Raw genomic sequence first — 25,628 nt, forward strand, 5'->3', positions numbered from 1 at the left:
CAATGGGTGAAAAGTAGGTGAAAAACATATTTGGGATATCAGGGTGTGCACAACAGAGGACATTTCTTGATAAGCTCTTATGTCAAGGTCACACCCCAACACGTGATATTATTGAAAACGCCATAGTGTCCTCTCAAAGGGACAACAGAACAGTGGCTCATATGGCCTCAGAGATACGGAACAAGAACTGACGTTCACTAGGGATGACAAAAATGAATTGATGTGTCTCTGGAGGAAAAATGACACGAGTACACAAAAGTATATCTTATAGAAATTATTTAAATCATTCTATGGTAACTAGCATAAAATATATAGATAATTTAGCAAATTTTCGCCCTAATTATTCATTTACAAAGTATACCGGACGTGGCTTTTATTTTGAAGGAATAACAAAAATCCGTGACCCGGAAGTACTTATTTATTCTTGCCTGCTTCACAGCGGTCTGAATAACAATAACAACCATTCGAAGGAAACGACAGAGAAAGGTAAGGAATGTTTTCTCAATGCCTTTTCGAAAGAGAAGTGTTCCAGTTGTCTGATTATTATTGTTATGCACCATTGATTGAGGTGCAATATATGCCTTAAGTACATTAGCATTTCTTTACCCGTCCAAGTAGCTACTGTTTTGGGAACCAGATTCTCTATTTAAACTAATTGGTGGTCGCACAGTATCAAAAAACAACCAACCAGTTCAGAATACAAAAACGGATACATTATGCCATTGTTTATAACAATGTAACAATGACGTCGCATTGCCCATCTATATAATACTTGTTATGTCGTAGATTGCCTTCTTCCCTGAAGAGGTTATAATATGGACACACCTGGTGCCCAAATTTACAAATTGATGACGTTTGTTGCACAGCGAGAGTCGAGTGGATACGAACAGATTCTGTTCAGTCAGTCTTGATGATGAGCCCTTTCCATTTATCTAGTTTATGGTCGTGTTCGGATCAAAGCGACTGCCAACTGACTGATCTAGTATTATCAATTATACTTACACATTGACTTTAAAATCTGGTTCACAGTTACCAAGCTATCCACAACTCTGGAACCAAGTAAATGACTGAACTCCTCCTACCCCATGGGCACCCCACACTTACCCTTTGCCACTCCATCTCCCTTCAGCAGCCCAACAGCAGTCTAAAAACTATGGGTGACAGGGATTTAGGTTGTGCGGCTCCTTGGCTGTGGAACACACTTTCAGTCACTGTCAGGGCCAGGGTTGCCATGTCAAGCTAAAGTGTAAAGCCCAATGACCCCTGAACCTGCCCACACGGCCTGAAAACTAGCACAGTTTTTTTTTATTCCAGCAAGAGAGTTGCCACATTTACACCCATGAAACCCCTTTTCCATAAAGTTCAGGGTTCAGGGTTTATTGATGTCATTTTTAACGAGGTTGGCTAAGAAGCTAAATTAGGGAGGGAGGGAGTTCCGTAACTTCCATTTCAAATGTCCACTCTCGCAGCGCTCCGGACCCAGGAACTGAGCATGAGTAAAATCCCTTTGAATGATATTGTTATCCATAAGAAAAGTCAACATTAGAGTGAAGTTTACTTTAAACCACTTCTGAGCAAATTCATCTAAAGAGCTCTAGAGCGCCTTAAGTCCTTATCAAATGCTTTGTCCCCTTTGTATTAGTTCTAGTGGTTCTAGCGCGTTAATATGTTTTATGGAAAGAGGGTGTCTGCATAATGACCAATCTAAATAGTCTACCTACAGTGTTCTCAATGCAACACACCCCTCAACCCTCCCCAACATTCACTCACTCACTAACTCGTAACAGCCTACTCCCTGCCTGATAGTCAGCAGCAATGAAATATATATCTAAACGAAATGCCATGGTGGCATCGGTGCAATTTAGAAGTAGTCCAAAAACCTGCCACCTGCGACCAATACATTTTCACCTGCGACATCATTCTGAAAGTAGCCAAATTTTTCAAGAAAAGTGCGAACATGGCAACCCTGGTCAGGCTGCAGAGTCTCTGGTCTTGTTTAATCCTTATTAAGGCACAGCTAAAGACTGAGCTGTTCAGTAAAGCTTTCAAGGGCCTATGTCAACCCTGGTCAGGCTGCAGAGTCTCTGGTCTTGTTTAATTCTGTGTTAAGGCACAGCTAAAGACTTAGCTTTATAAAATGTTTTATTTTCTTCAGGGCCTATGTCAACCCTGGTCAGGCTGCAGAGTCTCTGGTCTTGTTTAACATTTTAAGGCACAGCTAAAGACTGAGCTGTTCAGTAAAGCAAACACAGAGGGCCTATGTCAACCCTGGTCAAGAATGCAGGCTGTCTTAGATGGTCCCAATTAACTTGATAAACACCTCCTTATTAAGGCACAGCTAAAGACTGAGCTGTTCAGTAAAGCTTTCACAGGGCCTATGTCAAAACCCTGGTCAGGCTGCAGAGTCTCTGGTCTTGTTTAACCAAATAAATAAAGACAAACAGCTAAAGACTGAGCTGTGACAGTAAAGCTTTCAAATTAAAATAATGTCAATTCTGTTCTCCTTTCATTTATCAGATCTGACGACAGCTTTGATTGTTGTCTGCTTAACATGTTCTGTGTTTTGGATAGTTTTTATTATTTTTATAAAATATTTTATTTTCTTCAGTACTTGGGTTTAATGTGAAACTCCCCAAACCGGATCCGGGTTTGTGACTAAGCCTCAGGCTCATTAGCATAACGCAACGTTAACAAAATGAAAAGCGTGGTATTTTTGAGACATGTTTAATGACGATTAAAAAACACTGTCAACAATTTACAAAAACAACAAACGGAATTTGTGTAAAAACCTATACAGCCTATTTTGTGACAACAAACACAGAGACAGGAACAATCACCCAAAAATATAAAATATTTACCTTTGAAGAGCTTATGATGTTCCCAATCAGAGACAGCCACATACCAAACACCTGCCTCTGATTGAGAACCACTCCAGACAGCCAGAGACTATGCTAGATACCCCACTAAGCCACACACCCAATACCTAACAAAACCCCAAGACAAAACGTTGTTTGGAACACCACAAGGTGTTTTTTCACAATCTCTTCATTGACATCACACCCTGGCCTGACCAAATAAATAAAGACAAACACAATATAATGTGGTCTCTTATCTGCCTGACAGTATGAAATGCTTTACAAATTAAAATAATAATTATTATTATTATTTACAAATCACCTTTCATCATAAATATCATTATTATTTGTAGGTTCTTGGTTTTGACAATTTACCCATGAGACATTGTATTTTGATGCTCTCGAACATAGCCTTTGCTTGTGTGGCCTTTTTGTGACAAAATATCTTGTATAGAATCACGTTTTCTTCCAACAGTTATACTTCAGTACTGCAGTTTAACTGAGGCCCGAACCAGAAAGACAATTTCCATTGACGGCCACAGACATTTTGAAATCGGACTTCTCTAAGACTCTTAAGGCATCACCTTTGTGCACAAAACATGAATTGAATCATTCAAATAATTGTAGCAGAGATCTCAAAATATGTTCATCGCTCACAGCCGACAATATTAACATTTTATATTAATCCAATGTCTGCCATGTTTTTGGTTGACGTAACGATGTCGTCGCTGCTCGTGCTGCTCCCTGCGTGCCTGGTCCGTGCTATCCGGGATCCTTTGCACACCCCTTCCCCATTTAAGTTAAAATGTAAAATGGTTCAGGTTCGGTAAGGGTTATAGAAACTTAATCAAGAATTAGAAATTTGCCGAAGTTGGGAATTGTGAGTGTTCAGATTCATTCTGTTTTATGAGTAATTGTTTTTTACGAAAATGTAACGTAGTTGTACATTTTCATGCTCCATCTCATGGTTGTGTCAGGGACAACAGTTTTTGACAACAGTCATTTTCTTAATGGTTGCATGCTTATTAGTAACTGGAATAAGCAATTTCACAAATGTGTCAAGTGCTGCATCTGGTTGCTCTTCATTATTAGTAAAAATCACTACAATAAATGTGCTTTAGCCTTCAACCTGGCCTGATATTGGCTACACTATCTAGCTACTTCCCTTTCCTTATTGCGGGAGTGAAGGATACTGAGCACCGTGTTGTTTTGTTGCCTGTGTGGTGAAACCCATGATTTGTCAGTACAGACGGTTTGTTTGTCTATCAACAATTACAAGCCACCTTGCTCTGATAACTTGGATGGAAAATTACTGAGGATGACAGCATACTCTATTGTCACTCCTATTTGCCATCTCTTCAATCTAGGCCTACAAGATTGAAAATTACTGAGGATTACAGGCCCTCAGGCCTGGGAAGCAAAAGTAATTCCGCTCCCCAAGAATAGCAAAGCACCCTTTACTGACTCAAATAGCCAGCCAATCAGCCTGTTACCAACCCTTAGATACAATTCAATTCCACAGTTAACCCTTTTAACAGATTTTCACCACGTTTATAGGGATGGGCATTCAAAATGTACGGCACTTACACAAATGACTGATGATTGGCTGACAGAAATTGATCATATAAATATTGTGGGAGCTGTTTTGTTAGACTTCAGTGCAGCTTTACATAACCTGCTAGAATTGTAGATAGAAAGTTACTTGTCTAACATAACACAGAGGGTGTTCTTTACTGGAAGCCTCTCCAACATAATCCAGGTGGACAGGCATTCTCCAGGGCAGCTTTCTAGGCCCCTTACTTTTAAAAATCTTTACTAATGACCTGCCACTGACTCTGAGTAAAGCCTGTGTGCCTATGTATTAGAGGTCGACAGATTATGATTTTTCAACGTCGGTACCGATTATTGGAGGACCAAAATCGTCCGTTTTAATAAAAAAATGTATATCGGCCGACTTGCTTCTCCAACACTGATTTTGCGTTATTTAAACCAAATTGAACATGTTTCATTTTTTATTTGAGACTAAATTCGTCACGTTCTGACCATCGTTTGGGTGTGTTTTCCTTGTTTTAGTGTTGGTCAGGACGTGAGCTGGGTGGGCATTCTATGTTGTGTGTCTGGTTTGTCCATTTCTATGTTAGGCCTGATATGGTTCTCAATCAGAGGCAGGTGTTAGTCATTGTCTCTGATTGGGAACCATATTTAGGTAGCCTGTTTTGCGTTGGGTTTTGTGGGTGATTGTTCCTGTCTTTGTGTTTGTGGCACTAGATAGGACTGTTTTGGTTTTTGCACGTTTCTTGTTTTGTAGATTGTAGTATTTTCATCTTTATTAAAGATGCACAAAACTAACCATGCTGCATTTTGGTCCGCCTCTCTTTCCCCACAAGAAAACCATTACAAAATTGATTTTAATGTATGTATTATATTAAGTTAAAATAAGTGTTCATTCAGTATTGTTATAATTGTCATTATTACATACAATTCTGAATGAACACTTATTTTAACTTAATATAATACATAAATGAAAATCAATTTAGTCTCGAATAAAAAATGAAACATGTTCAATTTGGTTTAAATAATGCAAAAACACAGTGTTTGGAGAAGAAAGTAAAAGTGCAATATGTGCCATGTAAAAAAGCTCATGTTTGAGTTCCTTGCTCAGAACATGAGAACATATGAAAGCTGGTGGTTCCTTTTAACATGAGTCTTCAAAATTCCCAGTTAAAAAGTTTTAGGTTGTAGTTATTATAGGACTTTTTCTCTCTATACCATTTGTATTTCATATACCTTTGACTATTGGTTCTAATAGGAACTTTAGTATTACCAGCCTAATCTCGGGAGTTGGGAGTTGATAATCGGCCAAATCGGTGTCCAAAAATACAGATTTCCGATTGTTATGAAAACTTGAAATCGGCCCTAAGTAATCGGCCATTCCGATTTAATCGGTCGACCTCTTATACACGATAACACACCCAGTATACACACACGTACACATGGATTTCAATTTATATAATAATTTGATTGAAAATGTATATATTTAGTTCATTTTTTAATAATTAAAACAGCCTGTGGTTATTTGCTATTTGATTGGCAGAATGACACAACTACTAACACATTAGCCAACAGCTGGCCTGAGCATAACTGTTTTGAATGCACTTTAATTATCCGATGGTGAGGTGAAGCCTGTGCCCAAAGCACTGCAGGCAGGTCTAGTTCTTCAAGCGCAATGCTTTTATCATGTTGCTCCCGCTGTCAGTTGTCATGCACACCTGTCGGTCTTCGCTCATCTTCCACGATGCCAGAGAGTCTTTGAGACCCTGGGCTATTACTTCACCCATATGATCATTGGGGAAGTAAGATGTCTGGAGGCAGACATTTTGCAATTTCCAGTCTTCATTTACGTAGTGGACTGTTAAACTTAGGTATGGCTCTGATGTTCTGCTCGACCATATATCTGCTGTGGTGGAAAAATAAGAAACACTAGCCAGCTTCTCTGCGACTCTTTCTCAGTTGGCAGTGTATAATCGAGGCAGGGCTACTTCCGGTAAGTTCTTGTGGCTTGGCAACTGATATTTTTGGTCAACTGTACCTCGCAGCTTTTTAAAGTCTGGCTTTTCTACTGTAAAGATTGGGACCATATCTTTTGTTATGTAATGGGTCACTGCATCTGTTATCTCCTTCCACCTCAAACCTTTCTTGTCATTCGGGATTACGTTTGAAAAGGATGCAGTTATGTTAGTTTGTCTTTTAGCAGACGTTTTGGTACTCGGGCGACTGGAATCGGCATTGCGTAGTCTCACACATTCCTCTCATTCCACCGCGTGTTTCAGTTGCATGTGATGGAACAGGTTGGTTGTGCTGCTGCTTTTCCTAGCAATTGTCTTTCGACACATTTTGCACAGGACATTCGTTTGCTGAACATCAGACCTCTTAAACCCAAACCACTTACATATTACTGAAAAAACATTGCTGCCATTTTTGGGGATGATTTCATCCTCACGAGAGGCTGAGCTGGCTTCCTCACTTTCCATTTTGGTGGAACTCTTAACGCCGCTACGCTTCTTCGCCGTGTTTACAATTTGTGAAAGGCTGTCTAGGGTTGTGATTGGTGGATAACCTCAGTGCATGTGTTGTCATGCAATTTGGACATGATTTGACATTGGGCTGACAGAGAAGAGACAGTGAGATGCTGCATTTGTAAAACGTTACAACATTATAACAGAACATCGATTCTTGCGATACAGGCATTTTCCATATCGCGCTCAAATATAAACGTGAATATAACGATAAAACTTGATATATCGCACAGCCCTGGTCAACATGATACAATACCCTTTTCACACTACATTGTGAGTTCAGATGGGTCCAGGCTAGAGAATCAGCTTGCAGACAGATAGAACTTAACCAGATAGTGAAACCGATCAGTCTGATAATTTAGGAAGCACTGTAAGAATCAGACCTCTGTGTCCTTACAGCAGGGGTGAGAGCTCTCTATCTCCAGACCCGGAGAGCCACTGAGTATGTGCACTTTTGTTCCAGCCCAGAAGAAACACACCAGGCCCTGATTCAACTAATTGTGGTTCAGAGTCAAACTGAAGACCATGATTCGTTGTTTATTTGAAATTGAAATAGTGCTGGGCTGTCACAAAAGCCTACGCACCCAGTAGCACTCCATGACAGTTGGAGTTGGAGAGAGTGCATGGGCTTTTCTTTTGCCACACCAAATAGACTGTTGGGCAAACTTTATGCAGGTTAAGTGAAATCAAATGAGAGTCGAACAGGATATGTTGAAGAACTTTAGAGTAGAGTGAATCTTTGTTACTTCATTGAAATAGGTAATTCTATTAAATGGTTACTTAATTGATATCTTTTGGACATAGACTTGGTGCTCCGAAATCGCTTGATGTGCGGTAGTAGAGAGAACAGACTATGACTAGGGTGGCTGGAGGCCTTCCTCTGGCACTGCCTGGTATAAAGGTCCTGGATGGCAGAAAGCTTGGCTCCAGTGATGTACTGGGCTGTACGCACTGCCATCTGTAGTGGTTTCTGGGATAATGGTGCTGATGTGAGCCATGACCAGCCTTTCAAAGCACTTCATGGCTACAGACGTGAGTGATATGGGTCGATAGTCATTTCGGCAGGTTACCTTAGGCACAGGGACTATGGTGATCTGGTATTACAGACTCAGTCAGGGACAGGTTGAAAATGTCAGTCAAGACACTTGCCAGCTGATCAGCGCATGCTTGGAGTACACATGCTTGTAATCCGTCTGGCCCAGCGGCCTTGTGAATGTTGACCTGTTTAAAGGTCTTACTCACATCGGCTGCGGAGAACGGGATCACACAGTCGTCCAGAACAGCTGATGCTCTCATGCATGTTTCAGTGTTACTTGCCTCGAAGCGAGCATAGCAATTTAGCTCGTCTGGTAGGCTCGTGTCACTGGGCAGCTTGCGGCCATGCTTCCCTTTGTAGTCTGTAATAGTTTGCAAGCCCTGCCATATCCAACGATTGTCAGAGCCGGTATAGTAGGACTCCATCTTAGTCCTGTATTGACGCTTTGCCTGTTTGATGGTTGGTTGGAGGGCATAGCTTAGTCCTGTATTGACGCTTTGCCTGTTTGATAGTTGGTCGGAGGGCATAGCAGGATTTCTTATAACCTCCCGGGTTAGAGTACCGCATCTTCTATGTGGCAACTCTAGTCTTTAGCTCAGTGCGAATGTTGCCTGTAATCCATGGCTTCTGGTTGGGGTATGTACGTACAGTCACTGTAGGGACGATGTCATCGATGCACTTATTGATGAAGCCAGTGACTGATGTGGTGTACAACTCAATGCCATCGGAAGAATCCCAGAATATATTCCAGTCTGTGCTAGCAAAACAGTCCTGTAGCTTAGCATGTGCTTCATCTGACCACTTTTTTACATTTTCCCTCTTTTTATACACATGTTGTATTCGGAGCATGTGACAAATAATATTTGATTTGAATTATGTCTTCCACTCATTTCTCTCACTCTCTCTCTCATCAGACAGCTGGGGCCATGGAGTCCTCTGAAGAGGCGCTGCGCACCTTCGTCCAAGTGGTCAGTGAGAAGTACAACCCAGAGAATTTCCCATACTGCCGTGGGAACGGCATGGGTGTTGTAGTGCTTTCCAGTCCACAGGGGTCGCCCATTAAAGGTGAGCGGTCAAGGCGCTATATCTTATGATGCCTTCAAATTAGAGGTCGACCGATTTAATCGGAATGGCCGATCGGAAATCGGTATTTTTGGACACCGATTTGGCAGATTTGTTTTTTTTACACCTTTATTTAATCTTTATTTAACTAGGCAAGTCAGTTAAGAACACATTCTTATTTTCAATGACTGCCTAGGAACTGTGGGTTAACTGCCTCGTTCAGGAGCAGAACGACAGATTTTCACCTTGTCAGCTCGGGGATTCAATCTTGCAACCTTACAATTAACTAGTCCGACGCTCTAACCACCTGCCTCTCATTGCACTCCACGAAGAGACTGCCTGTTACGCGAATGAAGTAAGCCAAGGTAAGTTTAATGCTAGCTAGCAACTTATCTTATAAAAAACAATCTATCAATCATAATCACTAGTTAACTACACATGGTTGATGATATTACTAGTTTATCTATCGTGTCCTGCGTTGCATATAATCGATGCGGTGCGAATCGTTGCTCCAATGTGTACCTAACCATGAACATCAATGCCTTTCTTAAAATCAATACACAGAAGTATATAATTTTAATATAATATAATTTTAAACCTGCATATTTAGCTAAAAGAAATCCAGGTTTGCAGACAATATTATCCAGGTGAAATTGTGTCACTTCTCTTGCGTTCATTGCACGCAGAGTCAGGGTATATGCAACAGTTTGGGCCACCTGGCTCGCTGCGAACTAATTTGCTAGTTTACTAGTTGTGCAATGTAACAGGAATATTTAGACTTAGGGATGCCATTAGATAAAATACGGAATGGTTCCGTATTTCACTGAAAGAATAAACGTCTTATTTTTGGGATGATAGTTTCCGGATTTGACCATATTAATGACCTAGGCTCGTATTTCTGTGTATTATGTTATAACTAAGTCTATGATTTGATAGAGCAGTCTGACTGAGCAGTGGTAGGCAGCAGCAGGCTCGTAAGCATTCATTCAAACATCACTTTCGTGCGTTTTGCCAGCAGCTCTTCGTTGTGCGTCAAGCATTGCGCTGTTTATGACATCAAGCATATCAACTCACGAGATTAGGCTTGTGTAACCGATGTGAAATGGCTAGCTAGTTAGGGGGGTGCGCGCTAATAGCGTTTCAAACGTCACTCGCTCTGAGACTTGGAGTGGTTATTCCCCTTGATCTGCAAGGGTAACGCTGCTTCGAGGGTGGCCGTTGTCGTTGTGTTTCTGGTTCGAGCCCAGGTAGGAGCGAGGAGAGGGACGGAAGATATACTTTTACACTGGCAATACTAAAGTGCCTATAAGAACATCCAATAGTCAAAGGTATATGAAATACAAATGGTATAGAGAGCATGGGGCGGCAGGGTAGCCTAGTGGTTAGAGCGTTGGACTAGTAACCGAAAGGTTGCAAGTTCGAATCCCCGAGCTGACAAGGTACAAATCTGTCGATCTGCCCCTGAACAGGCAGTTAACCCACTGTTCCTAGGCCGTCATTGAAAATAAGAATTTGTTCTTTGTTCTGACTTGCCTAGTTGAATTAAGGTAAAATAAAAATAAAAATAGTCCTACAATTCCTATAATAACTACAACCTAAAACTTCTTACCTGGGAATATTGAAGACTCATGTTAAAAGGAACCACCAGCTTTCATATGTTCTCATGTTCTGAGCAAGGAACTTAAACGTTAGCTTTCTTACATGGCACATATTGCACTTTTACTTTCTTCTCCAACACTTTGTTTTTGCATTATTTAAACCAAATTGAACATTTTTCATTATTTATTTGAGGCTAAATTGATTTTATTGGTTTATTTTAAGTTAAAATAAGTGTTCATTCTGTATTGTTGTAATTGTCATTATTACAAATAAATGTAAAAAAAAAAATAGTCAGATTAATCGGTATCGGCTTTTTTTGATCCTCCAATAATCGGTATCGGCGTTGAAAAATCATAATCGGTCGACCTCTACTTCAAATGCTCATCAGAAGTGGGAAATACGAGGTTCCAATTGGGCAACAGCCACTTGACCGCCCTCCCAAGTTGGATTTCCGAGTGGGAATGTTGGAGATAATTTTACCTGAGTTGTGACGTATTGTCTTTTCAATCAAAAGGTGATGACGCAAATACATTTTTGACATTGTCAATATGGATAGTGTAGCTAGTTTGACTCTGTTGGCAACGTTAATCAAGCTAATTAACTTTATAATTCGCAACGTTAGCTAGCTCATCTACTTAGATTTAATATCATTGGATGAGTCATTATTCCGACACAATCATGTCAAATTTATGACTTCATAACTGGGATGCTTCCCAGTTCCAACGACCATTTAAAGGCAGTAATTAAGTAATAACTTTGTGGTTAGGTGGCTTATGTATCTTTTCTCTCTTGCATTTGTCTCGCTCCCTGCTAAACTGTTTTAGTGAATGGAAGATCATTTATAGTCTGATGACCATGTCTGAAAAAGTTGTTATTCCTCAAAGCAGAAGAGTCAAGGGCCACACTCCAACCTACTTACCTTTTTTCTCAGAAAAACATAGTTAAGAGGTAAGAACTATATGTAGGCCTACTCAAATGCATTATATAAGGTAATTACGCAAGTTTTCATCTTCGAGTTACCCAGGAATACTGCATGTAGGCCTACTACTGTATCCCTTATATATGGTATTCACACACATGAGTCATTCTCTCATGCGTTAGCTTATCCCCAAGGACACTGCCTATGTAGTGATGTAAATGAGTAATAACAAGAAGTGATACCAGGCTTTTGTCCATCATGTATTGTACATGTCATTCAATAAAGAACAATTATTCACTAGAAAGATTGTTGTTTCTCTCCAGATCGTCTGAATCTGCCGAGTGTGCTGGTCCTGGACGGCTGTGGCATCAGTAAAGCTGGGGACGAAGCTGAGGTGGCCACCTTTTGTGCCCATGTGGTGGAGCTGGACCTGTCCCACAACCAGCTACAAGACTGGGGGGAGGTGGGTACTGTAGTTCTCCTCATCCTCCTCAGCCCGGCTGTCATGTAATGGACCATTCCTTTATCAGCAGCTAGCTATTAGCAGGAAGGCTTGCACTACAGAGAGTTTTGCCTTATTTTCTACACATCAAGAGTGTTGTTTTATCCAGAAAGTATTTTTGAAAGCCCAATAGCTGGTGATTTTGTAATGTCCAGTATCTCCTGGCTAGCATTAAATAAGCATGTAACAATGGTGAAAGAAACGGATTGTATCCACGAGCGGCTACCTACCACGCCACACAAAACAATTGCCCAAAAACATCATTCTACAAACAAATTCAACGAACAAGACCTTCATCTGTCAGTCAGTTCCAATTGCGCCAATCTGTCTTTGGTTTGCCAGATATGCAGCATCGTGTATACTATCTACAATTGGGTTGCCAGTACAGTCAGTCAGTACGTGTGATAGCGCCAATCTGTCTTTGGTTTGCCAGATATGCAGCATCGCGTATACTATCTACAATTGGGTTGCCAGTACAGTCAGTCAGTACGTGTGATAGCTCCAATCTGTTTTTTTTGGGTTGCGAGATCTGCACGATTGTGTCTAACATCCCCAACCTGGACTTCCTTAACCTGAGTATGAACCCTCTGAGTGGGATTGAGCTGGAGCCGGGCCTGGCTGAGGTGTTCTTCCGGGTCCGCCGCCTGGTCCTCATCAACACGCGTGTCACCTGGGACACGGTACACACACTCACACGCCAGACCCCTGAGTAAGTCATGACAGACACTGGACAGTGAATCACATGACGTGAATACACGAATGTGTGTGTTTTGTATTTCAGTATTTAGCTATTTGTCTATGTGTTTTGTGTGTTTTTGCCATTATACCTTTGACCTTCTCAAGTTCAGGCTTGTCCAGGCATGTATTATATTTACTTGTATCCATATTTAACATGTATTTCAACGCCATATACATGTCTATGAATTTGAGGGGCTACATTTCCCAAGCCCTGTCCCATAGCTGTATACCAAAACAAGTGGTGCCATTTTGGGTTTAAGGCATGTATTATATTTCCGTGTATCATGTTCAGGGCATGTTCAGGTATGTCCTGGATACTGTAGTTCCATGTATCTCGTAACTCTGGGGATCAGATTCCCTTCCCCCAATGCTAACCTTAACCATTACTGTGGAGAATGTGAAATCTACCAAAGATCAGCATCTAGGGGCAACTTCACCCTACTCATATCTCATACTTTGTATTTTGATTCCATTTACACACAGCTACCTCTTTTTGACGCTTATACCCCCCTGTAGGTTAGAGGAGCTCTTCCTTTGTCTGAATGAGTACGACCAAGTGGCCGAATCCCCGGTTCCCTGCCCCTCCCTGCGCCTGCTTCAGATCACAGACAACCAGCTACAGGAGTGGGACGAGGTGCGTAAGTTTGGGCCCATGTACCCAGGCCTGCAAAACCTGGTGTTGTCCAACAACAAATTGGGCTCTGTGGAGGAGGACACACCTCAGGACACACTGCAGCGCCTGTTCCCTAACCTGCGCAGCATCAACCTCAACAACTCAGGTATCCGAAGGGAGGGTCACGCATTCACACACATTCACATGCTCATACAGCATGATCACATGCACACATGCATAGCATGAAGATACACCTACGCAAACATACTCGTACACAGCATGATGATTCGCACACACAGAGCATGAGCATACAGACAGATATCCCTCTTTCCTCTCTACCCAATTATACTCTTTCCATTCACTATTTTTTCTCTTACTACTCCTCTGCTTCTGTACCTCTCTCTTTCCCCTCTGCCGGACAGGGAATCCTTTAAAAATCAGGAGGTCGAGTTAGTTCTTTTACATTCCAATGTATTTTAAATGTACGTTTGGCATTTCAAGTCTTTAAAAAAATAAAAAATATGTACACACACCTCAGAAAAGAGCACTCTGAGCCTTCTGATGTGAAAATAGATGTATTGTACTACGTCCGTACACCATATTCAATACTGTATCCTGGAATTCCATAGAGAATGAGTTCTGATGTGTGTGTGTGTGTGTGTGTGTGTGTGTGTGTGTGTGTGTGTGTGTGTGTGTGTGTGTGTGTGTGTGTGTGTGTGTGTGTGTGTGTGTGTGTGTGTGTGTGTTAAAGGGCTGAACCGATGGGAGGACATAGAAAGGCTGAATTTCTTCCCTAAGCTGGAGGAGGTGAGGCTGATGGGGCTTCCTTTACTGCAGCCCTACACAAACAAAGAGAGACGCAGCCTCACCGTGGCACAGTGAGTACACACACACATTTTAGTCATTTAGCAGACGCTCCAAAGTGACATTAATCTTAAGGTAGCTAGGTAAGACAACCACATTGCACAGTCATAGTACGTAAAACCTTTCCTCACTAAAGCGGCTATCAGCAAAGTCACTGCTCGTAACACAAACACTTGTATTTTCTTAGTTCAAGAAAGGTGCAAATAGAAACGGTAGGATGTGATTTTATCTATTTGTTTTTTAATCGGGTCGGGGAGGGCAAGTGCTTTGGGATTATTCAAGATACCTTTTGAAGAGGCACACACACGCGCACACACCTGTTTGATTTGACACACGTCACACACACTCATACATATTGTTTGTCCTTTTTGCAGGTTGCCATCTGTGTCTGTGTTAAACGGTAGTGTGGTGACGGAAGGGGAGAGAGAAGACGCTGAGAGGTTCTTCATCAGACACTACCTGGACTTTCCTGAAGAGACGCTGCCTCAAAGGTACTGTTGACACACACTAGAGCCCTCCTCTGAGACACCTACTGGGCCTTAACAATGGACGGGAATCCCTTTGATTCACTACCTCTCAGCTACCTCCTACCTCTTTCTGCTAATGTTCCCTCCCCCCAGTGTTCTATTGTCATCTCAGGACTTCCCGTGATGGGAATTTCAGGGGGGGTTGGTTTGGGCCCATGCTGGAAAGCTGATTGGCCCGCGCTTTTTGCCTGCCACATTCCACGTAACCTTAGGAGAATGCAAGGGAGGAATTTGCGGGGGAAGAGCGTGTTCCCTGACTGGGGGAAGAGCGTGTTCCCTGACTGGGGGAAGAGCGTGTTCCCTGACTGGGGGAAGAGCGTGTTCCCTGACTGGGGGAAGAGCGTGTTCCCTGACTGGGGGAAGAGCGTGTTCCCTGACTGGGGGAAGAGCGTGTTCCCTGACTGGGGGAAGAGCGTGTTCCCTGACTGGGGGAAGAGCGTGTTCCCTGACTGAGGGAAAGTAACATTTGCGAGACAATGGCGCCAGTCTCTGCCCACTCAATGACTTCTTTGTGCCTTGGAATACTCAGATCGGAAAACCGATACACAAGGTGGCAGGTAGATTTGTATTTTTTACCTCCTTTGCTTGTTCACCCTCTTTTTTTTTTTTCTTAGGGGGGGATCGAGAGGTTGACTCATTTCCGTGTGTAACCGGAGCTGATGTAGCCCAAAACTTGACTCCAAACCGACACAGTGTCTCAGATTAAAAGGGTACTGCAATGGAAGTGTCTAAAAGCCACAAACCATTCTCTTTAGGTTTTCTTTTTCTCTTTGCATTTTAAAAGCAGGGAGAGAGAGAGAAAGGGTCTTGGGTCTAAGCCTGTTTCTTTGTGTATGTGTGCATGTGTGGGTACACATGTGGATGTGTGTGAGAGTGTGTTGGATGCGGTCAGTGAGCACTGGGAAGGACTTAGGCGGCCGGGCTATCCCCTTTTGGCGGAGGTGCTATGAGAGAGGAGGGGCTATGAGAGGGGTGGGTAAGGATAGAAGGGAGAGGGAGAGGATTGGGCTTGGGATAAGGAGAGGGAAAGAAAGCAGGGCCTACAGAGAAGGGTAGAAGGGAGAGGTGAAGGGGCTTATGGTGTGAAGAGAAGGTAGAGGTGAAGGGGCTTATGGTGTGAAGAGAAGGGAGAGATGAAGGGGCTTATGGTGTGAAGAGAAGGGAGAGGTGAAGGGGCTTATGGTGTGTAGAGAAGGGAGAGGTGAAGGGGCTTATGGTGTGAAGAGAAGGGAGAGGTGAAGGGGCTTATGGTGTGAAGAGAAGGGAGAGATGAAGGGGCTTATGGTGTGAAGAGAAGGGAGAGGTGAAGGGGCTTATGGTGTGAAGAGAAGGGAGAGGTGAAGGGGCTTATGGTGTGAAGAGAAGGTAGAGGTGAAGGGGCTTATGGTGTGAAGAGAAGGTAGAGGTGAAGGGGCTTATGGTGTGAAGAGAAGATAGAGGTGAAGGGGCTTATGGTGTGAAGAGAAGGTAGAGGTGAAGGGGCTTATGGTGTGAAGAGAAGGGAGAGGTGAAGGGGCTTATGGTGTGAAGAGAAGGGAGAGGTGAAGGGGCTTATGGTGTGAAGAGAAGGTAGAGGTGAAGGGGCTTATGGTGTGAAGAGAAGGTAGAGGTGAAGGGGCTTATGGTGTGAAGAGAAGATAGAGGTGAAGGGGCTTATGGTGTGAAGAGAAGGTAGAGGTGAAGGGGCTTATGGTGTGAAGAGAAGGGAGAGGTGAAGGGGCTTATGGTGTGAAGAGAAGGGAGAGGTGAAGGGGCTTATGGTGTGAAGAGAAGGTAGAGGTGAAGGGGCTTATGGTGTGAAGAGAAGGGAGAGGTGAAGGGGCTTATGGTGTGAAGAGAAGATAGAGGTGAAGGGGCTTATGGTGTGAAGAGAAGGTAGAGGTGAAGGGGCTTATGGTGTGAAGAGAAGGGAGAGGTGAAGGGGCTTATGGTGTGAAGAGAAGGGAGAGGTGAAGGGGCTTATGGTGTGAAGAGAAGGGAGAGATGAAGGGGCTTATGGTGTGAAGAGAAGGGAGAGGTGAAGGGGCTTATGGTGTGAAGAGAAGGTAGAGGTGAAGGGGCTTATGGTGTGAAGAGAAGGGAGAGGTGAAGGGGCTTATGGTGTGAAGAGAAGGGAGAGGTGAAGGGGCTTATGGTGTGAAGAGAAGGGAGAGGTGAAGGGGCTTATGATGTGAAGAGAAGGGAGAGATGAAGGGGCTTATGGTGTGAAGAGAAGGGAGAGGTGAAGGGGCTTATGGTGTGAAGAGAAGGGTGAGATGTGGCGTGGGGTAATTAGTAAGAGACAGAGAAGAGGAATTGAGGAGATTACCGGGGAAGTGACTAGGCAGCTGAGATGGATTAAAGAACAGAGAGAGAAGCATGAAACACCAGAGATCTAGGGCAGTTACAAGGTAAGGTATTAGCCACACACAGAGGAGGCTGGTGGGAGGAGTTATAGGAGGATGGGCTCATTGTAATGGATGGAATGGTATTAATGGAACGGAGTCAAACATATGGAAACTGTGTTTGAGTCCATTTTGTTTATTCCGTTCCAGCCATTACAATGAGCCCATCCTCCTATAACTTCTCCCACCAGCCTCCCGGACCCAATACATTTAGCTGTGTATAGAAACACAGGTATTAAATTAATGCCACCGCTTTCTTCAGGCACCACATGAAGGACCATTCGAAATTACATTTAGCATTACCATACCTCACTCTCAATATAATTTACAGGGGTACAATATACAAGTTTCCACATTAAATGAGACCTTTGAGTGAATGGGTTTCTCACAGAATGGCACTTTCTGCATTGACTGAGGAGTTAGAGGAGAATTCCCATGGCGGAGGCGCTTGCTGCGTTAGGCTGAAACTCTGGCTACACACACACACCCACACTGAAACCCTAGCCAGGCGGGGTTTTCAGCGAGGGAAGGGGAAATTGGTTTGATTGGCCCAACTGTTACAGTAGCTTTGAAAATAGGCTTTCCTCTGGGATTTTATTCAATCGTTCCTTATCGCTAACTCAGCGGTCCCTCAAGGTGGGTGAGCGCTTTCTCACGGCTGAGAGAGCGGTAGAGAGCTCACTGTGTTTCCCGAACGAGCACATGCCACTCTTATCAAATATACACACACACTCATTCACTCACACACATTTGTCCCAACTTACCCCCACAGTGTCAGAGAAAGCTGTTTTCTTGGATAGCAGTTAGTCCAAGGATAATACGGTTTTGTGTGGACCCCAGGAAGAGTAGGTGCTGCTTTTGCCACAGATAATGGGGATCCTAATAAAATACCAAACTGCCAAACCAACATGTGGCCCGCAGCCTCCCTTTTTATAGGACCACAGATCAATTTCCAAATACTTTTTAAAAAGTGTGTGGAGGACAGCCGGGGTGAGGTTGTGCATCAGCAGTTTTTCCCTTGGTATGTCAGTCACTGACAGTCACTCAATTAGCCCTTAGCTGACTTTTATTTTATTGTTAGTTTTGGGCTAGCTATGTAAACTTGTAGTAATCATGGTCTATTTAACAATCGGTGGGCCCCATTGATTTTGTTAGTCACTCTCCATAAGATATCATATTAAAAACTGCAAACATTTCTCTCCACCGTATGGCAAAATAGGTCAAATTTCAGTAAATTAGCTGTAAAATTGCACATTTTTCCCTCCGTCCCATCGCAAAATGAGTAAATTGCATGAAAATAGTTATAAAATTGCCTAGTCTTTTCTCTGACCAATGGCAAAATGTATAGATTTGCAGGAAATTAACTCTGAAACTCGAATATATTTTGCTTACGGCCCCCAACAATCTAGGGCCGGCTCTGACTGCATGTGTGGGTATAGATATGGGTACACAGTAGGATTGGGCAGCATCCAGATTGTCATGTCGTTCTCTCACCCTGGGATTTACGGTATTGCCAGTTTAGTACACAAGGGGGCGCCGAAAAACCCAGCAAGAAACCTAATTGCATAAGTAATAGCGAATTTACATGGAGGCTGCTAGCTACATATGCTAATGAGCGCAAATGAAAATAAACAAATTGCAAAGACAGGCAATCCAGCTCATAAAGTTATGCATACAGCGTATTTGGAAAGTAGTCAGCCCCATTGACTTTTTACACATTTTATGTTTATTATAAAAAATAAAAAATACCCGCATCAATCTACACGCAATACTCCCAGTCCTACTGCTGAAAAACATCCCCACAGCATGATGGCCACCACTGTGCTTCACCGTAGGGATGGTGCCAGGTTTCCTCCAGATGTAACGCTTGGCATTCAGGCCAAAGAGTTCAATCTTGGTTTCATCAGATCGGAGAATCTTGTTTCTCATGGTCTGAGAGTCCTTTAGGTGCCTTTTGGCAAACTCCAAGAATGCTGTCATGTGCCTTTTTTTACTGAGTAGTGGCTTCCATCTGGCCGCTCTTCCATAAAGGCCTGATTGGTGGAGTGCTGCAGAGATGGTCGTTCTTATGGAAGTGTCTACCATCTCCACAGAGGAACTCTGGTGCTCCATCAGGTTCTTGGTCACCTACCTGACCAAGGCTCTTCTCCCTTGATTGCTCTCGGAAGAGTCTTGGTTGTTCCAAACTTCTTCCATTTAAGAATGATGGAGGCCATTGTGTTCTTGGGGACCTTCAATGCTGCGGAAATGTTTTGGTACCCTTCCTCAGATCTGTGCCTCAACACAATCCTGTCTCGGAGCTCTATGCACAATTCCTTTCGACCTCGTGGCTTGGTTTTTGCTCTGACATGCACTGTCAACTGTGGGACCTTATATAGATGTGTGTGTGTGCCTTTTACAAATTGTGTCCAATCAAATTGTAGAAACATCTCAAGGATGATCAAAGGAAACAGGATGCACCTGAGCAAAGGGTCTGAATAATTCTGTAAATATGATATTTTTATTTTATAGAATTTTTCTTAGCAAAATTGTCTTTACCTTTTTTGTTGTTGCTTTGTCATTGTGGGGTATTGTGTGTAGATTGATGAGTTTTTTTTTAATTCATCCATTTTAGAATAAGGCGGTAATGTAACAAAATGTGGAAAAAGTCAAGGGGTCTGAATACTTTCCGAATGTGGGGGATTGATCCGGTGGCCTACAAAAGGCTCTAATAGGGTGTCATAGCCTAAGAGCGCCTGCCAAAACTGACCAATCGCCACCATTCTCTCTACCAGATGACAAATCCTAACCTCCGGTCCATTCTGTCTGGTCTCCACAGGTACCATGTCCTGGTGTCCAAGTACGGACGGCTCGCCCCGCTGGCCGAAGTGGACTTGCGTCCGCGCTGCCTGGCCACGCTGGAGGTGCGCTGGGGCGAGCGGACGGAGACTCTAAGCTTGCGGTTGGAGCAGACAGTCGGGGAGCTCAAGAAGGAGCTCAGGGCCCTGGTGGACCTGCCAGCCAACGGCATGCGGCTGTACTACATCGCCCGCGAGCTAGGCTCCGCGCTGGGACCTGAGGAGATGAAGTACGGCAGTCGGGCACTCCACTCGTACATGATCCAAGACGGGGATGAGATCCTGGTGGTGCCCAAGACTAAGAGCCGCACAATCTCGTCCACCTCCTTGGACTCCTAAGAAGTGTGTGTGTGTGTGTGTGTGTGTGTGTGTGTGTGTGTGTGAGACTCAGGACTTATTTATAGACTGACCAGCTTCTGGACACCAACTGTCTACGCTGTCTTTTATTGATTTTTTTTTTAATGTTTGTTGGAAAAGCACCTTACTGTATATAAATATCTAAATTAATATATATACACACACATATGACTTAGTGTGCGTGTTCCAATTTTGGCTTGGTGAGAAGCATCGCTATTGTCAGACGCTGGTGGCACGTCACACCACTGAGATTTTCCATTGTATTTGGTTTGTCAAATATTAGTTTTTAAGTAATGTTAGCACAATTAGCGTACCCTCCCTCTCTCACCCAATTCTTAAATCATGTGCTTCAGATAACCCCTGAGTCAGAATCACAGGGGGTGGTACGCTGAGAGAGACGCTTCATTGAGCTTTGAGGATGATAGAGCTTGTGACACATAGAGACCACACGGAACATCACTGACCCCAACTCACTCAGGCGATCTGGCGGAAAGAGACAAGACGAGGCCAAATAGAAGGGGTTGGGTTGGTGGGCAGTTGCTATTAAAGGTGGAGAGAGAGGGGGATCTGGAGAAGGAGGTGCACTCGAAGGGAGCAGCTCTCTCCCCTGCCGAGGGGGAGTGGGTGTTGGAGGGAGAGGTGGTGAACCCCAGGCCAGCCTCACTGAGTAACCACATACCGGCTGCTGTGTCACAGTTACTTCCTCTGTGCTTGGTTCACCCAACGGGCAGTGGCCTTCCTCACCTCTTGCTCACTCTCCATCTTCCTCTCTCCCCATCATCCACACCTCACATCCGTCTCACACACCCAACACCTCTTACTGGAACCAGTGTCCATTGTTTTAGTACACCCTGGGTCAACAATGTGGCCCCAGAATTTGTGCTCTCCCATTGGTTCATATTGTCTAATAGGTGTCTTCAGATTCAGAGACCTCCAATTGGTGGAAAGATGTGAGTTATGCCCTATGGTAATCATATTTTGTTGCTGCCCAGTCCAAAGTCAATTTCACTCTGCTTTGGCGTCAGAGGTTAGCTACTCTTCTTATACATGGGAGAAATCAGTAAACCAAGGTGACGATGAAACTGGGTTTATTTACCAATCACTCTACCAATTTATGTATCCATTTTTAATCTGAATTCCTCTTTGATCTTTTTACTTTAAATACTATGCAAATTTTGCACCGGTGCAAAAGCTAAATGAGCGTGGCCCTCAGTCTGTCAGCGCTAGGCTTTGTTTAGAAAAGTAGATGGATCTCGACCTTTTGGGAATTATTTTAGGCACATCACAGGTGTTTCTTGATCCGTTAATGTTGTGTTTGCTTGGTTGGTAATGGTAATCTATGCAATATAGTGTATGTGGGCTGGGATCGTGGTTGGATTTAAAACAATAGTCTGCCGTCATTTACTATGGAGGATTGCATGGACTTGTAACTTAATCTTGAGGGACCTACGATAAGAGTGTATGTTGTAGTACATAGTGTATCTCCTATGTTTTTATGTTATGTTTTTTGGAAGATGATCAGATTGATAATTATCAAAGTGACTCTGATTTTTTGTCTGAAAGCTAATTTTGCTTTATTGTGGTACTAATGTAAGGGTTTCTTTACTTTATGTTGGTAATGCTTCATTTACAGCCCATTTCAGATGGTATTTACCTACGGGATAACAATGGGTATTTTCTGATCCTCACTGTACACACACACAGTACTTCAAAGAATTCCACATAGTTGGTTACTTCTACCAGGTGGTAAGTAGTGGTGTTTCCATCAGTGAATGCCAAAGAAACCAGGATGAAATTGTTAAACAGTATAATTAGGATAGCCTCATATTATTTCCAAGTATATTTCCAAGTAAATATCGGACTAAAGACGAATAAAGCGTTACTTTTTTTGGTTTACTTTTTAATATACGTGCTTTGTTCATAACCAAGTGGGAAGGTGGAAAAATCCACTTGAACGTCCCTCCAACTGGTAATTGTTCATCAAACTCCAGGCATTTACATTTGTTGGATGACATGAAAATAAAGATCTATGGCCACGCAATGGCCATGTCGGTCTCCGGAACTGGCTTGAAGAGGGAATGATGTTAAGGATCTGGAAAGGATTCTGGCAGCTTCATTAAATAGTACCCTCAAAACACCTGTCTCAACATCAACGGTGAAGAGGCGGCTCTGGGATGCTGGCCTTCTAGGCAGAGTTCCTCTGTCCAGTGTCTGTGTTCTTTTGCCCATCTTTTCTTTTTATTGGCCAGTCTGAAATATGGCTTTTTCTTTGCAACTCTGCCTAGAAGGCCAGCATCCCGGAGTCGCCTCTTCACTGTTGACGTTGAGACAGGACAGAGGAACTCTGCCTAGAAGGAACATTAACAGTGTCTACACTATTTCTGATCAATTTTGTTATTTTAATAGACACAAAATAGCTTTTCTAAGTGACCCCAAACCTTTGAGTGGTAATGTACGTACTGAAGTTACCACCATGGAGCACAAGTTTTCCAACTGGAGCCGAGCCAGTCCAGTCTCACAACCGCCCAGATCACTGCAACAACTTGGCTGCAAGGTAATCAGGCTTAATTGGTGTCACCAAGCCTGGAGGTGCCGAAAGCTCCTCCTCCCCTCACTCCCCATCTTCCAGGCAGTGTGTGAACCACCAATTCTGGGTGTTTGCTTAAAGCACCCAGCCCGCCGGCTCCCAATCCCAACCTCCAGTCCCAGCAGAGGCTCTGTCACTACGCAACAGATGGGGCTGAGGTCCCTTCGGCCTGGGCCTTCTCTGACTGGAGCAGCAGGGCCGCAAGTTCAAGTTCCTCTACAGATGGAACACTGGGCTGGCTTGTGGTTCCCAGGCTCTGACAACAGGGCTGTCCCGTCAATGCAGGGTCAAAGTTGGGAGGTGGTGGGGGTTGAGCTGTTGCGTTACCTCTTCGCACCCTTGTCCCGTACCCAAGACCTGACCCGGGGAGGCTGTATCCTGATCTCCCCCATTGCATTATGGAGCAGAAGCAAGGGCAGTGAGGGCTGAACGGAGCCCATTGTGTGCCCAGGAGTAGGAGTCGTTTGGGAATGTGAGGTTTGGGTTACCACAAGGAGTTTCTACATTGTGGAGGAAAGAAGAGGAGAGGAGGGCAAGGCTAACTGCTGGGCATAGGGGGGAGGTTAGAGGGTTGATATGGAGTGGTCCACTCTGGGGATTGAATGTCTCTCGCACTGAGCTCACCTAGAACCCAGTCTAAGGACCATTTTTTGGAAGGTCAAGCTTGATGGGCTCTCCAGAACTTTTGATGTTCAATGCGCCAGACTTTATTCCCACAAAATACCCTCACCTGTCACTCGGTGGTCCCACAGAAACTGTTGATGTAATGCTTTTATGACTTATTGATGTAACTGATCAGTCCGTTTCAATCATTGCTTTTTTATTTTCTCAACTTTTAACAATTGAAACTACAATCAGACCATTTAGAAGTAAACCTCGTTGTCAGCAAGACTGTTCCTAGAAATATCTGTTCTTCATTGAGGCATAGATGTGTGCTACCTTACATGGGGCGAATATGCAACGTCACCGCAGCTGAGCTCACTATGTACAACACTGTCCCCATTCCCAGTGAGCTAAATGGAGGGAGAGGGAGTGAATGACCTTTTATCCTCTCACTATCGATGCTGTGTTGTCACGTGTTGCTGCCTTGCTATGTTGTTGTCTTAGGTCTCTTTATGGAAGTGTTGTGTTGTCTCTATGTACAACACTGTCCCCATTCCCAGTGAGCTAAATGGAGGGAGAGGGAGTGAACGACCTTTATCCTCTCACTATCGATGCTGTGTTGTCACGTGTTGCTGCCTTGCTATGTTGTTGTCTTAGGTCTCTTTATGGAAGTGTTGTGTTGTCTCTATGTACAACACTGTCCCCATTCCCAGTGAGCTAAATGGAGGAGAGGGAGTGAACGACCTTTATCCTCTCACTATCGATGCTGTGTTGTCACGTGTTGCTGCCTTGCTATGTTGTTGTCTTAGGTCTCTTTATGGAAGTGTTGTGTTGTCTCTATGTACAACACTGTCCCCATTCCCAGTGAGCTAAATGGAGGGAGAGGGAGAGAACGACCTTTATCCTCTCACTATCGATGCTGTGTTGTCACGTGTTGCTGCCTTGCTATGTTGTTGTCTTAGGTCTCTTTATGGAAGTGTTGTGTTGTCTCTCTTGTTGGGATGTCTTGTCCTTAAATGTATTCATTTTTACATTTTTAATCCCAGCCCCCATCCCCGCAGGAGGCCTTTTGGTAGGCCGTCATTGTAAATAAGAATTTGTTCTTAACTGACTTGCTTAGTTAAATAAAGTGAACTATCATGTTGGCTAATGAAGTGTGTGTGTGTGTGTGTGTGTGTGTGTGTCCATGCGAGAGTGGGAGTTCAAGTGAGAAAATCCGGCCTATTGTCCCCATCTCAATTCCTCCTGCTTCTCCCCATCCTCGACATTTCCGAAAACACCGGCCGTTCGCACAGGAGGATCTCGGTCCCGGCAGGCCCACTGGGAACATGTTTGTTTTTTGTCCCCTTTTGGTGTGTTGCTCTCTTTTCACAGGTTGGTAAAGAGTATATGCATTTACACCACAACGCATGGGAGGAGTAAAATAATCCACCACAAAGAGCCCCTACACTGGTCAATGGGAGCCCCAGGTCAGCCCTCAGTCCTGCAGCCTTTGACACGACCTGCTCCCCCTCGCTACAGTTACCTCCATTGTCCCCCTTGCAACAAAGACCCAACTGAGTCCCCTCTCCTTCCCAGACCCTATCAGAACGGATCTACCTGCCATTTCTTTCATACCTAATCTCTCCAGGATCTATGGAAAAGACATACGCTGTGTGCCCATGTAAATGAGGCCTAATTAAAGAGAACACAGTGTGTCCTAAGTGACTCATGTTAATTCTGTAAGTAAAACAAGGTCTTGAAAAAGCAGGGTTTAAGCCTGTGTGTGGTTTTTCTCTCTCTTTGTTTTTCTCTCTCTTTTTGCAATCTACTGCAGAGATAGCCTGCAGAGGTCTGTCTTACTATCCAGGTCTGTGCCCAAACAGGTCGAGCCTCTACTTTTAAAAATCCACCTTTCCAGAAATAAGTTTCTCACAGTTGCCGCTTGTTATAGACCCCCCTCAGCCCCCAACTGTGCCCTGGACACCATATGTGAATTGATTGCCCCCCCATCTATCTTCAGCATTCGTACTGTTAGGTGACCTAAACTGGGGTATGCTTAACACCCCGGCCATCCTACAATCTAAGCT

The 25,628-nt window shown here is 43.7% G+C and overlaps 1 protein-coding gene across 1 annotated transcript; it reads left to right on the top strand.

The window, feature by feature from the left end:
- Nucleotides 1-406: 406 nt before the first annotated feature.
- On the top strand, nt 407-22,265 carry LOC135548881 (tubulin-specific chaperone cofactor E-like protein). Its single transcript, XM_064978940.1, has 8 exons — nt 407-486; nt 8,882-9,032; nt 11,871-12,010; nt 12,577-12,758; nt 13,304-13,566; nt 14,152-14,278; nt 14,639-14,755; nt 19,994-22,265. Exons 2-8 carry the CDS (start codon nt 8,894-8,896, stop codon nt 20,349-20,351), a joined length of 1,326 nt encoding a protein of 441 aa, XP_064835012.1. The 5' UTR covers nt 407-486; nt 8,882-8,893; the 3' UTR covers nt 20,352-22,265.
- The last annotated feature ends 3,363 nt before the right edge of the window (nt 22,266-25,628 follow it).

This window comes from Oncorhynchus masou, chromosome 11 (assembly GCF_036934945.1).
Source record: "Oncorhynchus masou masou isolate Uvic2021 chromosome 11, UVic_Omas_1.1, whole genome shotgun sequence".
Lineage (NCBI taxonomy): Eukaryota > Metazoa > Chordata > Actinopteri > Salmoniformes > Salmonidae > Oncorhynchus > Oncorhynchus masou.